Genomic DNA, 17,439 nt, shown 5'->3' with positions numbered 1-17,439 from the left:
CAGCCCCCCACTGCCCAGGGGCACGGGCGGCACAGCCAGGGCCAGGGCAGGCACAGCCAGGGCAGGCACAGCCAGGGCCAGGACAGGCACAGCCAGGGCCAGGGCAGGCACAGCCAGGGCCAGGGCAGGCACAGCCAGGGCAGGCACAGCCAGGGCCAGGACAGGCACAGCCAGGGCCAGGGCAGGCACAGCCAGGGCCAGGGCAGGCACAGCCAGGGCAGGCACAGCCAGGGCCAGGGCAGGCACAGCCAGGGCCAGGGCAGGCATAGCCAGGGCAGGCACAGCCAGGGCCAGGGCAGGCACAGCCAGGGCAGGCACAGCCAGGGCCAGGGCAGGCACAGCCAGGGCCAGGGCAGGCACAGCCAGGGCAGGCACAGCCAGGGCCAGGGCGGGCACAGCCAGGGCCAGGGCGGGCACGGCCAGGGCTAGGGCAGGACACAGCTCTTCGTTCTGTGCCACTGAGGAGGGTCCCTGCTGGGCCTCCACCGTGCTGGGAGCAGGCCACAAGTGTCCCCTGCCACTCCACAGGCCAGAGCAGCCATCCTGCCCAGCTCCCCCCTGGCAGCTCACAGCTCTCCCCTCGCATGAATGGTGTGGATTTCAAGCCACTGTCAATGACAGATAAAAGAAAAATATTAATTCTGATTTTTTAAAGTGAGGTTGCTATCAGTATCACACAAGAGAATGAAAAACCTTTCATTGCTGAGGTGGCATAGCAGAATTTTAATTATTTTTCAAATAAATACAATGTTGAGATTTATATTTTTCTGATTTAACCATTAGTGAAATTCTTACATAATCATTTAAGTTATTTTTCAAGGTACATAACACTCTATATAAAAATAGGTCTTTAAATAAAACATTCAAAATCACATTGTTAGATCTTTGAAATGCCATAGATCTTCTTATACTTCATAATTCAAAAAGGAAAAGGTTAGCAGCACAAGTATTTCATTATTGTTTCCAAGCATACATTCATTTAAATGTCTCATTTTGAGGATTATTTTTCCCTTGGAAGATCTTAATTTTATCTTTTAAGCCAATGAGACTTCAATAAAGGCAATATAGAATGAAAAACATATCTGGTATTATTATATTCACATATAAAGTGTTTATTTACTGAAGAGCAATTTACACTTTAAAATATGTTTATACTTAAAACAATAAAAATAAAACAAAATTGCAAATAGCACGTTTGACATTTTAAGCATCTTCTGGACATCACCTTCCTTCCCCCACCCCAAACACAACTCCAAAATCATACAGTAATTTCAGATGCATTGATTTTTGGTTGCTCTACCTGCTACGTCTTCTTGCCCCAGGTTTGTGAAGACCTGCTAAATGCAGTTCCCGCTGATCAGGAAAGAAGTTATTCATGCTCTGAGCTTCTAAAACAATGAAACCCAGGATAATACAAAATTTTAAACCAAATATCCAGACAGCAGAACCTGTTGGCCTCTACTGAGAACTTTGGTTATAAAGTTCCATTTTCTTCTTGTGTAGGTACCAGAGAAACCTACACAAGAAACATCCTCAAAATTTCCTGAGACTTTTGCCAAAAAGGTGAGAGGGTAATCAGACCCTTGTCTATGATGGATTTCCATCCCCAAATCTGCTCTTTGGTGATGTGCTTCATTTCTTGTTCCAATGGAAGCTGCAAACATGTAATATGGACTCTGTCATCTATTTCCACACAGATTTCTTAAACTCTTCTGACAGTGGAGAAAGGAGCTGTGTGTGACAGGACACAGCTGTGATTTACAGGACCAAGGCCTACACCCATCATTCTGGGTGGCAAGAAGGGAACAAAACTAACCATTGGGGCATGAATCACTTTTAGTTCCATGTGCAAACCAGTATGGTCCTTCCAAAAACAGACCAAATCTGTCAACCTCTATTTTTTGTCCACCATTTGTCAGGCTCTGTACTCCTGCTCTTTTGTAGACCACAACAAGAAGGAGCAAACAGATTACTCCCCAGAAAAATAATACTGCAGAGACAGCCACAGTGCTGCCCTTCTCATCCCATCTTGCCTGTACAAGCTACAGAGAGAGGTGGATCATGGAACCACAGAATGGTTTGGGTTGGAAGGGACTTCAAAGACCATTTAGTTCCAGCCTCCCTGTCATGGAGTTCTGTTCACTAGACCAGGTTGCTCAAAGCCCCAACCAACATGGCCTTGAATCCTTCCAGGGATGGGGCACCCACAACTTTTCTGACACAGGGCAACCTGTGTCAGTGCCTCACCACCCTCTTAGTAAAGCGTTTCTTCCTAGTACCTAACACAAATCTGCCCTCTTCCACTTTAAAGCCATTGCCCCTGGTCCCACGAAGCTTTCCTGCAGCCCCCCTGTAGGTACTGGAAGGTACTATAAAGTCTTCCCAGAGCTTAAATTCTGCCCAAATGAAAAGGCACAACTGTGTTGTGTGCACATTCAGCAGAGGGCCTGAACTTCTCTTACATTTCTTGCCATCCCACAGTGTTATAATATTAGTTGGTCTCTGCCTGTAGTGATAAAAATGGTATTTAGGTCAATGTGTTCTTTGTTAATTGCATTAGCCATGTGCCTAAGACTTAGGCTTCCTCTTCTCCCAGCACTGCCTTTGGCTATTTGTATGTAGTCTTTAAATGTATGTCACTATTAACAGTGTGCTTAATCTGTCAAGTGAGATGGATAGAGTCTGCTTTAGACAGAGATAATCAGTGGACTGCTAGTTACAAAATTCACATGGGTAGAAAGACCCCTTTTTATATAGCAACATAAGCCAGTTTATATGCTACTTTTTATACTGAGTCTCCAAAAGCAGAAGCAAGAAATACACTTGTGTTCTCTTTATGAGCTCTAATCATACTTAAAACTTTTTTTTAATTTCTGCAAAATATTTTGGAATTTTATTTTGCAAATAGGATCATTTCCCCTTGGGAAAAAATATTATTTTAGCTTTTATCTTCCAAGGGTTTTTCGTCTGTGTATAAATCGCCTTTTATTAGCATAACTTTTTCCTCACATGGTAGAAAAGATCAGAACAGAAGTGTGTTCAACCCCACACACAAATATACACCTCCTGAAGCAGATTTAGCAAACAGAAAACTGCTTCTGGCTTGGAAACAGAAAATTTCTGTACTTGTAGTGTGGCTAAGTCCAGCAGAAGGAGCTGCATTACTTTAACAAGGGGCATCAAAATCAAAAGACTTTGAGAGGTCTATAATCAGATGTAAAGAGAAATGCCTTCTCCCTTTTTGTTTATGGAATATCACTGGACTCTACAAACTAGCTAAAATCCAGGCAGCCAGCTGATAATGAACTGAGGAACTCCAACACCAGCAGACACTAAGAGCTTCCCTTAGCTAAACTAAAGTTGTGCGTTTAACTTTTTTCCCCAAAGACATTTACTACATTTTGAGCAGGAAATAAATATCCTGAAGCTATTTGCTAAGTGTTCAGCTTTGAGAGATAATATTTGTTGTGAAAGCCTCCAGAGTGGGGCTCTGCAGCATCCTTGTCAGAGGCCCTGGTGCCCCCGCGGCGCCGTGCCCGTCACCGCTCGGTCCAGGCCGTGGTGGGGTAGCGTTCCAAGAGCGCGTTCCTCAGCTGGGCTGTGTGGAGCTTGTCTCTGGTCTCCACAGTGCAGATGACCTGGGAAAAGAATCACGACCATTCCTGATGGCATGGCAGCAATCTCAGACACAGCCATTTCCAACTTAAGCCTAAAACAGACTCATAAAACCAACCAGTTCAAAATAAAAACTGGCCCCCACATCTGCTCTCTATGCAGGTAAGAAAACTTTGCAGACATTGCAGACATCTGGGGCTCCTCCAACCCATCTGCATGACCAAAAAACCGTCCAAAAACCCTACTTTATTACCTTCAAAGTTAAATAAGAGAGGCTGATCTTCTGGGCAAGGTACTTCTCTGCTCTTGGCTTCCCTCAAGACATCTGTTAGTAGCTTTTCTTTTCCATTCCCTGGGATATGTACGTGGCATTGCTGCCACTTCAGTCACCTCTGACTCTTACCTCACCACATTTCCATATTTCTAGCAGTGTTTGTTCCAGAACCTCCATCCTCCAAGCTATTTATATTCTCCTTCTCTTGTCTGTCATGGAGTTATACCCCAGTTCTTTATCATCTCTGCAGTATTGTGGCTGGTTTCTTGTCTCACACACCTTCTTGCTTCATTCTGCTTTTTGTTTGCTTATTGCATCACTTCTAGTTTTCTTTTATGGTTGTTCTGCTGCTTAATAAAACATCTTGGACAAAACTAATCTTGATAGATTTTTTGAATTCTTCACTTGCCTCCATAGGTACTATTGAAACCCTGTCATGTAGCCACTAAAGATAATAACTTCAATTGCATTTTTTCAGTTTTTCTATAATCTCTCTGTTTTGCATACTCACACCTCAGTCCCATCACTTGAAAGCCTGAGCACTGGCAAAGATGAGGAACCAATGTAAAGGTGCAGAAGGAAAATTATACTTCACAGTTTGAGACTTCCAATACTGCTAGTCCTGTTAGCAGAATAATCCCTGGTGTTAGAAGTGCCATGTGGAAAAAAGACCTCACAGAAACATGAAAATCGAGCAAGGAAAGGACCCAAGATGAGTCACAGAGGAGCTACAGAGAATTCATTGTAACAGGCAAATCTGCAGAGAGCAGAGAAACACGAGCCATGAGAACCTGATGGTGGGCTGCTCCAGACATGCCCTGTCAAAATGCTCCTGTCAGAGCTGCACCCCTTTTAGAAAAGAACAAGGCAAAAAATACTCTAATTTGCTTACAAAGACATTTCTAAATAAGAACTTCGAGTTCATGTTTTCTGGAACTGTCTTAAAATAACAAGAAACCTTTAGCAAAACTGTTGAATGAAAATATAAAACACTGACACTCCAAGTTAATCTGAATAGTCATAGCTCACTTAATTAGAAAACTGGCTACAGCTTCTCAAACATCCATCATGAAATAAGCCACAATTCTGATCTGGTCTTGTAATTCTTCGCCTCTTGTGCTGCACATAGTTCTATTTGTTTGGTTCTTTGGAATGCAAATTAAATGCTAATTTCTTTCTTCTTCAAAAAAGTGGGATTTAATCTCAGGAGAAGGACAGTCATAGAGGGCAAGCAATAATGAGGAAAGGGGAGAGAACACGACTGGGAGAAGTACCTGAGAGCACCAGTGTACCAAACACCCATTATCCATTCCCTGGTTCATAGAAAATCCCTAAAGCTTTGCAGTCATATCTTCAAGGGGACACATGCATCTCACAGAGAGTATGTAATGTAAAAAAGCAAGATTTTCCCTCTTCCATAGTAATCATGCCTGTTTTGTCCTGAGTAAATCAATTGCTGTTCTTGGAACCAGTCTGGATGTGAGAGATTCAGCCTTGAATGTCTGGCAGCAAGCTGTTGCTCTGCCCTGGGAGGAAGCATGGGGAAGCATTTTGATTTATGGCTAATTATCCTCTCTGCCCTTTCCTTTCTGCTCCTGATGGAAACCAGGCTGACCTCACTAGACTGGAGCCAGGCAGCTTGTGAACAGGTTGGATAAACACTGTCATTTTGTTCTAAGCATGCACCACAACCAGCAGCTGATATGGGAGATATGCCATAGTGTATCATAAAAGTAGTAATAACAACAGCAGTGATTAAAAAACAACCCCAGAAATTCACCTGATTTTTCCCAGTTTTCAAAGAGAGGAATAGAGAACATTTGATCCCAGCAGGAGTGAAGAGAGAATCACACACCACCTCAGGACAACTACAGATCTCAGCAGTGAGGAAGGCAAGAATTTATTTTCTTGCTTAGATGAAGCCAATTTACACTGCAGTTTTACTTTCACAAACTGTTCTCTTGTGCCTGCTTCACCTGGGACACACAATTTACACAAGTATCAACAGAGCAACCCTCACACTGATAGGGAGGTTTCTGAGGTTGTGTTCTGTGTGGATGCAGAAGCACCCCAGTACCACTCGCTATAGGAGGCTGCATAGCTACCCCTGACCTAAGAGTAAGTGCCCTTAAATGGTCTTATTTAAGAATAAATGACAGAACCTATTGCCTGATCTTCCTTGTACACCAGACAATGTAACTTGTGACGACTAGAGAAAAATTTACATTAAACTTATTCATACTGAAATATTCAGAACTCACTAAGAGCTATGCATGGGACTTTGGAACCTGCAGAGCTCTTGTTGGCTGTGGGGCCAGCTGTGCACAGCACACCTTTCTTTGCTGAGGATCAAAAACCCCACAAACCCACCAACAACAGAGTGCATTTTATGAATTTCTCTCCTACATATGATAGCTTTGCTGGAATAATTAATTAATTAATTAATTAATTAAACAAATGTCTGGTTCAGTCAGACCATTAAAATAACCAGCCAGATGGATCTTTTACTGCATTTAAAGTTCCATTCCCTGTGACAGGTAAAGATACATTTCAGCCAAAAGGTTTAGTCAGCCTGTGAGTTTTTTCAGAGCAGAGCTACAAGTAATTAAAGAGAGAAGTGATTTCATTGAATATTGATGGCTTGTGGGTTTTATTTAATGACTGGAAATAATTGAGGAAGCAGGACAAAGGCTAAAAAACACTTAAAGGGAAAATTTGATTACAAGTTATTGCTGTGGAACACTAAAATCCAGATGCATAAATCCAAATTCTTTTAGGAATTACACTGATTCCAAAGAGAGGAAATTTCATAACTTCACAAAAGGAAAAAATTAGTAAAGTTCTGTGCTGAATAGGTTGGGCACCTCTACTCCCTTTTAAATGCAAGTTCTCATAATGGAGGCACTTCCCCTTTTAGATCGTATTTTTCTAGATTTTTAAAATGAATTTGGCATGCCTCTCAGCTCCCTGATGCCTACTATCTGTAGGTTGTGTGTGCAAATAAAAATAGTGGGTGGACACACTGAGCCAATGTTAGAGAGCAGATGAAATGTGAGTAGTACTGCTGAATCAAGAGATTTCAGTCTTTTGTGCTTTTCCAGGCTCCATGTAAAGCTAATCCTAAGTAACTAGTGCAGTTCTTTATGACTGTGAATCATCCATTGAACCTTTGTATTCTGCTTCTTTAATTCTAGAAACCATATTCATCATCCTAGGATATTGTTGTTGGATTTGCATAATTTAGCATTCATGGTACACCACATTTAGCAACATTATAGGTTTGTTTGCATGAAACTCACTGGAGTTAAGAGCAAAAACTTTATACACATTGGTTTCAGTCCTATATTTAGAAAAAGGGGGTTCTTTTTAAAAAATCAACAACTGGGCAATTTTCTGAATTATTTGGTAAACACCCGGTGTAGATTACTTCACATTACAGGTTATTTGGTAACAGCAGCTCAGCTGATGGTTTGGGGATCCGCTGCCAGCTTGTCCCCAAGGCCAGAGCAGTGGAATGCTTGAGAACGAGTGCAGCAGCTGTAGGTGCTTGTGCAAGCTGAGCCCTTATCTTTATCTTTTGGCAGCTGCTGCACTCGGGTGGGTGAGCACGAGCAGGGACAAGCTGCGGCCGCGTTTCGTAAGGCAGGTGACAATGCCAGGAGCACTGCAGCCTCCCCAGAGCCACCAGCTGGGCCAGGCCACTCTGTCCCACAGCCTGCTGTGGAATGCCACCGAAGAACACCACCACATTCTTCTGGAGGGCCTCAGAAGAAATGGGGAGTTGAGCTTCCCTCTCCAGTGTCTCCACTTTGCAACTGGGGAATGGAGCACAGAAACAGAGCCTTGCCCAGGGTCATGCAGGAAATGCTTTGGGAATGAAAGCATCCTTCTTAGCTGTACAGCTGCCTGCTCCTGTGTATTTGCTGCACAGGGCAACAACAGGGAATATGTTGGCAACTGGGGACTCTAATCCAGTAGATTCCCTTCCAGCTTTTACAAAATGCAAGTTGGCCCAAACACATTTATTCAAATTGACCAGAGCAGACTAAAATAATTTCTTGAATTCTAGCCTGAAGTGAATGAACTGTATGAGGGAAAAAAAAAAGGTATTACACCACCCAAAGCCAGGAATTCCAGCACCACTGGGAGAATGTGCAATGTTACTGAAAAGAAAAGGAAATATTTGATTTATGATTTAGCATTTTCATGCACAGACAAGAGGGAGAAGTAATGTGGCAGATGTTCTTTTTACAGCCAGTCTCTTCCAAGTTCTTCAAAACCACAGCATAGTGAAGCTCCCAACAGGTCTGAAGTGAACTGACCAGACAACCCATAATGTCAGACAGGAGTGAGCTCTGGGGGAGCACTGCCACCACTGCAGTGCAAAGCCTCCCACTGAAAAGCTGCTGGGGCAATTCAAGACTTTACAGAATCCTCCTGGGCCTGCCAGCCTTATTATGCTGTAGTTCCAGTGGTGAGAAGACTTTTCTAGAAAACTGATGAGCTCAAAGATATTTTTTTTCAACTAGGTTACCCAAGTCCAAAAATTAGACACTTATTAAGCAGGCAAGGTGCTGATCTACTTTATGAAGCAAAGAATGTCCTTACCTTAGTAAGTTGCTTATTGATTTTGCTCACTGACTTCTCTCTAAGCCAATAGTAATATGAAATTAAAGGGACTTAAATGGTTTTAAAGAGGTTTACAGATGGAAGCAATTTAAATGATAAATTGTCCCAATTGAATCTGAGGAATATTACTGATGGAGAACAGAGAAAGTTCACAGAAGTGAGTTGTGGCTTCCCCCCAAGAATTGGGTAGTCCTTTCAATCTCTGTATCTAGTTAACTGGTGATATCAGATGATTTTTTTCATTAGCTCTGATCTTTCTTCTGTCTAGATAGTCCCAGTCACCTAACCTTCTTCCACAGCTGTAAAATGTGAAGCCTACCAGACTGGTTATTCGTCTGATTTGCTAAGAGTTATTTATTTCAATATGGGGACTTTGGAAGTAGTTTCCTAATCAGACAGGTAAGAGTGAATTAGGGTGTAGTCTTTGCGAGAAAGAAATCCAGAATGAGTCACAAGGGAAGAGAATCTAAACTGGAGGTATGAGCAGGAAGAATCCCAAAGAAACTCCCATAATATTCCAAGGAACACAAGCAACTGATCCCTCTGCACAAGGCACTTCTTACTCTAATATAGACATATTCCTTCTTATTTTTAGTAAAAAAACACCACACCACAACTCTCATTTTTGCCAGTAAAATGTTCCAGAAGTCTTTTTTCCAGAAGTGTAGTTTGAACATAAAATTTCATTTTAGAAAGTCCTTACTTTCTCATGAAATCAGACTATCAGCAAGGCTTTTCCCACAGTGTTCCAAGTGTGCACTAGATGAACAAACACTAACATAGAAAAGCATTGCACTGGAGTGAAAAACTCCCAACCAAAGCAGCTCTATCATCCTGATAAGTGACTAGAACCCAAGCTTCTCATCTTTGGAGATAAAAGGGTAAATCTAAAAGGATGAATAAACACTGAGGCAATAATCTTGACAGGACAGATTCAATGTTTCAAATCAGCATCTGTACTCACTGGTTTGTCCTGTCAGACACTGAATCCATATCCACAGTCAAAAGTGCACATTAAAGTCAGAATGAAATGGGTACAGCTGCAAGGCCTTTCTTGTTATTACCACAAGTACAACACAAGGTGGTAATTTCGGTTCTTGATCCAGGTTTGAATTCATGCTTTATTTTATGTGTGGTGATTTACATAACAAATGCTCAAAAATTTTGACGACACAGATCTTTGGCTCTTAGAAACAACAAAGGAAAAACCAAAACTTCCCTCACACGTATCAGCTTTACTATGAAAATATGTATTATTTCTTGTACCTGGATAGAGCAAATTCATTTTGATGCTTAGATATAAACTCTATATTTTACCCTTTTTGATTACATGTGTTTTAATTTTCAAAGAAAGTTTCTCTAGATATCACCAGATAGAGCTGCCTACAGAGATCTTTACATCTGGGTCATTATTTTGTACTTCACACCTAACTATCCGATAGCCTCTCCCACACTGATTGAAAGCCATCATGCAAATCTAATATCCAATTAAATCATTCAGGGGTGAAAATTCCTCCCTTCAACCTCTTTGTGCAACACTGTCAGATTCTTGAAGTGGACAGTCAGTGAAAATACACTGTGTTTAAAGTGCAGAGGATAGCACATGGCACTGTTTTAATTCAAGGCCTGTATTTACTAAAAGTGAAAAAAACTAAAAAAAACAAAACTTAAAAAAAAAAAAAGGCAACCCCTCTACTAAAACAAAAAACCCCAAATAAACAAATAAACAAATACACCCAACCCAAACCCACCTAATACAGTAGATTTAATTTAATTTACTTAATAGCATTAATAAAAACTACAAGCCTCACTCCATAAAAATGGCATTGAAAACTCTATGAGAGTTACAGGTTTTTACAGTCTAGCCTTCAGTGGAAAGCGTTTCCAGAGCTAAGTTAGTCACGGTGAGGGATTCATGCACCTCGTGCAGGGAGGGTCACGCTATCTCCAGATCACCCAGAGCAGTGAGCTGGCCTATCATTATGGCACACTGCAGAACAATGTGGGTTACGTCCTAGATACTTGAGAGTATTGATTATATCATGTACTATTGATCTTTAATCTACCTCTTCTTTATATCTGCAAGTGAAAATATTGAGCAGGCTTCTGCATCCAGGCGGGAAGTGAAATTTAAAGGCCAAAATCAAAGAACTTGCTTGCCCAGTAACACATCTGCACCCCAATTATGAGCCTGTTTAGCCAAGATCTCTAGTTTGACCAGCGACAGCGTGAAATCAGTGGGACCACACCTTTGCCAAACCAGTTGAAATGAGAGATACACCATGAGACAAAAGAACCATTAGCTGGTAACACCTCTTCACTGTTTCTGCATCCAGTACTCAACAAGGGCTTTCCTCTGTGCTTTTGGTGGATAAGAAACAAAACTGAGTCCCTAGTTAAAACCCAGGATTCCTTCAAAGTAAGGGTGTTCTCTACATTGCTGTAAGGCAAGCATGTCAGACAATTACAGCCAGCCTACACAGCTGGCTCTTCAAGTTCTGGATGGATGCTGCAGCTTGCTCACCTCCTCCAGCACCCTGCCAAACATGTCAGGAGGGTTCATACCAGCAACAGTGCAATAGACACCTGCAGTACTTCACCAGGGTGTTGCAACAGCAGGTAAAACTGGTCCTGTGTTATTTATATCTGTTAAGTGTTTGGCAAGAAGCTGCATAACACAGAGGAAATAATCTGTGACACTGCACGCTCTGTTGGACTTCTTCGACATAGGCATAAAGAGACAGAAAAACAGAATAAACCAGGGGAGGCCAGTGCTATTAGAGAAACTGAAATTGCATCTCATCTTACCTGGACAGTGAAGAGCTCAGACGTCACAAATGTGCGTTCTTGTCTGATATCCAAAACCCTAGATCGAATAAGGGACAAATTAGAGATCACAACAATCCTTTGTCACTGCAAAACAGTTTCTGTAAGTGTTTGGAGAGTAAATATCTTTCCTTCTTTCTGAATTAGACACAATTGTAAACTACAAAGGTGTTTTCAGATTGGAATAAAAATGAAGGAAATCAAAACTCTGCAATACAACAAGAACAAAAGCTTTGATTAATTAATTACTTACAGACTTGGCTTAGGAGATATTTGGAAACATTTCCCAATCTTTAATAATCTTTGTGCTAGTCTGTGATTATATTTCCCAACTATTAGTCTGATTTACCTTGCTTCTTCCCGAGCCAAAATCTCCAGTAGCTTTGACATGTCTCCTGGGCAGTCGGAAACCACAAGGGAAAATCTGCACACTCTGTTATCCAGGGTCAGGGCACGAGCTATGCACTGTTGCAGCAAATGCAATTCCATGTTTCCACTGCATATAACAACTGCCACTCTGAAAACAGTCAGAAAAACAGGAGTTTTGATTAGCACTTGCCTGTGTAAAGGAACCATAAATCATAAACACTGTCTCAATATCAGCCTAATGTCTGCTAGAACCTTCTCTCAATAAGTATTACATGTCAGAGGGCTCCTGCCTCTCAGTATTGTGAGCAGGTAGGGCAGGCCCAGAAGTTGGTTGCACTAGTTCTTCTAAAATTTTGTTTTCATTTTGCATTTCCTGGAGATTTGAGTGTTGTTAGAGATAATTAGCTGGAGAACTGTAGGTCTAGATTTCAAGTTGTAAAAATTTGACATAATTCTCCCCTGGAAGTTCTAAGCTTTAGCCTCTTATTGATCAGACAATGTGTATGTTCAAGGCTTTCTGCAACCATTGGTTAAATTCATCACATGAAAAATGAGTGCAGAAATGTTTGCAGTGCAAGTGAAGAGCCACATGATTAGTCTATGAAAATCTCTCTGCAGAGTCAAACCTAGCCTCTCTGAGATCAAACCTTTGCATTTTCCCTTTTATTTTAGCTGTACTGAAACGTGTACTGTCACCCTCTTCTGAGGAATTGCCTCAGCAGTATTTTAGTGTACAATGCTGTGCACTAGAAATTTTGTCTTGAGGGCATGTATGTTTAAATACATTCTGGACCATGACCTGAGCCAAGGCCCAATCCACTTAAGTGCTGAGTCCTCGAGCTGAGAGCAGCAAGGCAGCACTTAGCCACAGGTTCAACACTAAGCACAAGGATAATCCCTCTGACTGTGTGGACAGCTCTCAGGACTGCGAGGCAGGTGCCACTGGGTCACTGCAGCAGACAGCCCAGCTCCTGTCCCCCACAGACAGGGCTGGACTCCACAAGTGGAACAAGAGGACACGACAGGCTGACAAGAGCAGGACACTGTCCTGGCAGGTGCCACATGGAGCTGTAACTGCCTTTTCCCCAAATACCTGAGAACTGAGGAAAGGGACAAGATTTGTCAGGTCTCCAGGCTGGCATTTGTCTGATTCAACACAGCCTTACCAGCTGTGACCAGTCTAGTCAGTCTGAAGTTTCTGCCTCTGACGAGCCCCTTGCCAGTTCAGGGGCAGGACCTGACACATACCCATAGAACAGGTAGATTTTCACCATTTGCTAGGACCAAGGTGCTCAGTCCCATGTTTTTGCTACAGTTCCCTGTTTCCAATAGCTGCTGTACCTTTTACCCTTCAGCTCAGGCAGCTTCCCTGCCACCACTGCTGCAAGTCCAATGGCCCCTTCTGCATCAATCGTGGCTCGCTCATACTCCAGCAGTCTCAGCATCGAAATGAGGATGTCCTCCTCCCTGAAAGCAAGAGACTTGGGTCAGAACAAATCAGATCCAAAGAGCTCCCAAAACCGAAGATAATATGATTATGTGTAACTGGGTTCTTGCCTTCCACCCAGATACACATGACCCCAAGGTGGTGTTACAGAATGCTGTGGTGCAGGGGGTGAATGTACATCTCAGACTCGTTATTAACTGAAAGATAAGATGGCTTTTTTACTAGAAATATTACCTAAATCCTTCTAATAAGTATATTCCACAAATGTGGCCTTTTTGCAAAGGTTTAGAAGTGGTTTGTCATGGACAAACCTGGAGAATGACCAGGTAGTGGTGGCAGGTGAGGTTTTGGCCAAAGGGTCAGTTTGGACACCACTTTTAGTCATATCTTAGTTTTAGGTAGTCCTGTGAGGAGCTGGGAGTTGGACCTGATAATAATCCTTCATGGGCCAGTTTGAGATACTCTGTGATTCTGTGGTGTGTGGGTCTGGGTTCAGTCTTCAGTGCCCCTCTTGGAAGGAAAGGTACCTCACCCCCACACTCCCCCAGGCTCTACATGATGGCAGCTCCTGCCAGCCTGCTTCCACTGCCCATGCAGAACCACCACAGCCTGCTGGTAGAGCACATTTTTCATATACAACCATGTCCATCCAGTATTACTCATTTCACTGTTTTTTTTTTTCACCTACCTCACAGCAACAACTTTATCCACAAGCTTCCCAGTCAGCTGCAAAGAATTGCTGCCAAAGCAAACTCCACTCACATCTGCAGATTTCAAAAGACAAAAAGATGAAGTTGGCTGCTTTAGACATATCCAACATTTTTTAGAGTCCTGGCTGGTTTGTGGCCTCAATGAGTGCAGCACACTGCTGCTACATGACCTTAAGTTGCTTGATTTTTTTTCATGTGACAGAAATGTGTTTGGTAATGAAAGAACAAATCTCACAAGAAGATTTTGCCATTTTGGATCCCTTCAAGAAACTTCTGATACTTCTCTGGCATTGTTGCAGGGTGAGAGTGACCCTGCAGCCCAGTGCTTCATGGCACTGGCCTTGTTTGGTCCAGCAGAACAGCTGGCTAAGAGTGCAGACACAGGCAGAGATAACTAACAGAAATTAGAAGTTTCTTATAAAACTCCCATTTAATCCAAAACTTCCAGAGATTTGAACATCAGGCAAACAGGATGTTCTTAAATTGCTTAACAGTTGAAGGTTTTTTTTAGCAAATTATATGGAAACAACAGTACCATTTATAAGCACTTTCATTTTGAGAACAGTTTTGTGTCTAAATGTTTAAGCACAGCATCATTTTCCTGCCTTTACTCAAATTAATGTTTTACACAAGAGCTTACTCATTGACTCCACTGGTTTAGATGCTGCCTGTAAGCACAATGTTCAGATAAATACTCTCATATTTCTAAGTATTCACGTGCACTGGAAATAGTATTTTACCCCATCAGAGTCGGGGGGGGGGGGGGGAAGCATGGCAGAAGTTGGTTTTTCAGCAAGAACTAAATTCTGACTCCAGCAAACTCCCCTAAAATATGTTTAAACTGAAATAATAACAAAACAATCTAGTTGGAGAAATCTGTTAGAACCTGTATTTTACCTCCAAAAGAATACTGCATTTCCTCACCTCCATAGAAGTGATGATTGTTGCAGGCCTGGTCATCAGTTGGGTGGCCAGCTTTTAAGGATTGTTGCAATACTGGGAAACTTTCAGATTCTACTCCCTGAGGAAGAGAGATGTTGTCACTTTTTTATTGAACCAGTTATAAGTTGCCACCAAAGTAGATACTAAAACCTACAGAAAGTTCCTCTTCAAATTAACAATTAATTTCAAGTTGTGAAACAACCGTGCCTCTGTTAAACTTATTCTGTGGCTTACTTAGGACCAATTTTTTTCAGCAAGAACTTACTTCAAAACATAGAACTGGATTTTATTTGCTTAGGAAAAACCTTCCCATACTTTTCTTTTAAATCCAGCCAAACAGTCAAGGGAGTGGGGCTTCCCTGGTCCTTACAGGCTCTTCTCTGAGGCAAAGCCCATGGGATCAGATAGTTCCTGTCCCCAGCACAGGCAGTCTCTGCAAGTGTCACTAGATACCAGTGTCTTTTGTAAACAGCTGTGCTGAAAGCCACACAAACACAATGCTTAATAGGTGAAAGGCAACTTACAATTACAGAAATGTGTGGGTTGAGGTGTTTGAGGGCAGCAGCTGACCCTGCCAGCAAGCCACAGTGGCCTCCTGCAGGGAAAATGACTGCGTCCAGCTTTGGCACCTGCTCGTACACCTCCAGCCCCACGGTCCCCAGGCCTGACAGGTACACAGCACTGTCCTCCCTGTGGGATGGAAGGGCACAGGTCAGCAGAGGTCACAGTTGTCAGTGCAGTAATAGTTCAATCTGCTACTTTCAAGACATTGTTGAGCAGAAAAAAGATAAACGTGAGAGTAAATCAGCAGCACGTGAGGGGAGGAGGTGATGCAAACAGGACAGAGCCACCAGGTGGACCATAGCATGCTGCTGCCCACTGGGAGAAAACTTGTGCTGTAGACAAGCCCCTCAAAGAGTCTTCAGACTGCAAAACACTTAACTCCCATTGTTATCAGGTGTTTATAGAACTGGCAGAGAGAAGTCATGTTTCCATTGCCATCACTTCCTTTAGCTTCATAAATTTTAAATGTTGCAGTCCAAACTACAAGCAAAGCCTCAAGAAGAAATCCCCTCTTTACTTATCAGTGGATTTAGTGTTTGCGATGAATGGAAATTTTCATGAGATTTAAGCAGTGTGTTCAACCTCACAAATACCAAACAGATTGCTAGAGTTATCTTTCCACAGTGCAGGGCCAATATCTGATACCTTTGCATTAAGCAAAGCATTTAATCATGCCAAAATACTCAGTGGTAAAATACTTTCAGGCAAATGTAGTATAAAGAATAGGGAGAAGCAGCATCAAAAAATTGAAGAAAACTCCACTCTACAGTCACATGACTGACTTAGATCTATTTCTAAAAGCTGGTTTGCATTTTATTTACGAGTTAGCAATGAGGCAAATCTAGAACTATATATAAGAAAACCAATATGAGCTATCCGTACTTTCTGCTTTCTCTGGCAAACAGAATTTTAGATCCAAAGACTGTGCTTGATTTCCTTGACCCAAGGATGTTTGGGTACTAGGAAACTGTTTTTATTACTGTTAGGCATAGAGAGGCTCAGCTTAGGAGCACAGAATTCCTGTGAGGACACCAAGGCCTTGAGAAGTTACCTCACATATATATCAAGACACAAAGTTCCTCAGGGTAAAGGTCTATATAATTACATAAGAAAGGATAGGATTAATGAACTTCCACTCCTGTTGCACAGCCAAAGCCAAAGGCAAGAAATCATAGTGGAATGAGTAACTGAATCCTTGTATTTACTGTCTTTATCAAGATACTGAAGGAGCTCTCTCCTCCTTCTTATAGGTGATAAAATATATCATTGGCCTCCTGAACAATTCTGGAGACTTATTCCCAAATAAGATTCAGATCTGAGTTTATGGAGCTACCCCTGCCATAGTTACATGGGGTAAAAGTGGACCTGCAAAAATGAATGAAGGCTTGGGATAGTCAATGAAGGAATAAAGCCTCTCTAACAACTTAAAACTGTCCAATGAGACTGCTCTGGCCATGGAGAGCTGTTAGCAATTTGAATCAATATTTCAGATCCTGTTCTCCTTGCTAACATCCAGTTGAAACATCAGTTCACTGATCAGCCGTCAGTTTTTATAACAAAATGGGTGACTCTCTTTGCATTGTGACTGATAACTTTTGCTTTTTGAAAGCAAACAAATCTCTGAGTATCATAAGCCATTGAGGCAAAATGAAGGATCAGGGCAGATAACTCTAAAGACTATAGACTGAAACAAGCATTTTTCGAGCCAGAGCTAGAAACTGAGATATTTGCCTTCTGAAATATGTGGTACATCAGCAAAGATGGGCTGTCAGGCTTTAGTTTTCCAGTGAAGTTTTGGTGTGGCAGCTAGAAGGCTGTGCTCCTATCAGTTCCAAGGGCTCAGAGTCTGTTGGCCAGAGTAAAACAGACTAACCAGGTCACAAATGGTCAGGTTTGATCAGCATTTAGATATGGAGTTACACAAGAAAAAAATGGGCTCTCAAGGAAGGAAGGCGTGTAATTCAACCTGCAGCACTCTTTCCTCCCTGATTCACCAAGGAATCTTTCTCACATCCTCCCAGACGTACTGAGCTAGTTATTGGCAATAGTCACATTGCATTTAT

The 17,439-nt window shown here is 42.1% G+C and overlaps 1 protein-coding gene across 4 annotated transcripts in view; it reads right to left on the bottom strand.

Annotated features, from left to right (window-relative positions):
* Positions 1–694: 694 nt before the first annotated feature.
* LOC134554879 (L-threonine ammonia-lyase-like) overlaps positions 695–17,439 on the bottom strand; it is a 42,097-nt gene continuing 25,352 nt past the window's right edge. For all 4 annotated transcript variants that reach the window (XM_063405947.1, XM_063405946.1, XM_063405948.1 and 1 more), the window contains 7 exons: positions 15,337–15,502; positions 14,795–14,891; positions 13,849–13,924; positions 13,055–13,180; positions 11,694–11,861; positions 11,327–11,384; positions 695–3,638 (listed from right to left, as the gene is read on the bottom strand). In XM_063405947.1, the coding sequence (XP_063262017.1) occupies positions 3,540–3,638; positions 11,327–11,384; positions 11,694–11,861; positions 13,055–13,180; positions 13,849–13,924; positions 14,795–14,891; positions 15,337–15,502 (790 nt within the window). In that variant the 3' untranslated portion in view covers positions 695–3,539. The remainder of the gene's footprint in view (positions 3,639–11,326; positions 11,385–11,693; positions 11,862–13,054; positions 13,181–13,848; positions 13,925–14,794; positions 14,892–15,336; positions 15,503–17,439) is intronic.

Source organism: Prinia subflava, chromosome 9 (genome assembly GCF_021018805.1).
Source record: "Prinia subflava isolate CZ2003 ecotype Zambia chromosome 9, Cam_Psub_1.2, whole genome shotgun sequence".
NCBI lineage: Eukaryota > Metazoa > Chordata > Aves > Passeriformes > Cisticolidae > Prinia > Prinia subflava.
Note: the sequence above shows the minus strand (reverse complement) of the source record. Positions and strands in the feature narration are given on the sequence as shown.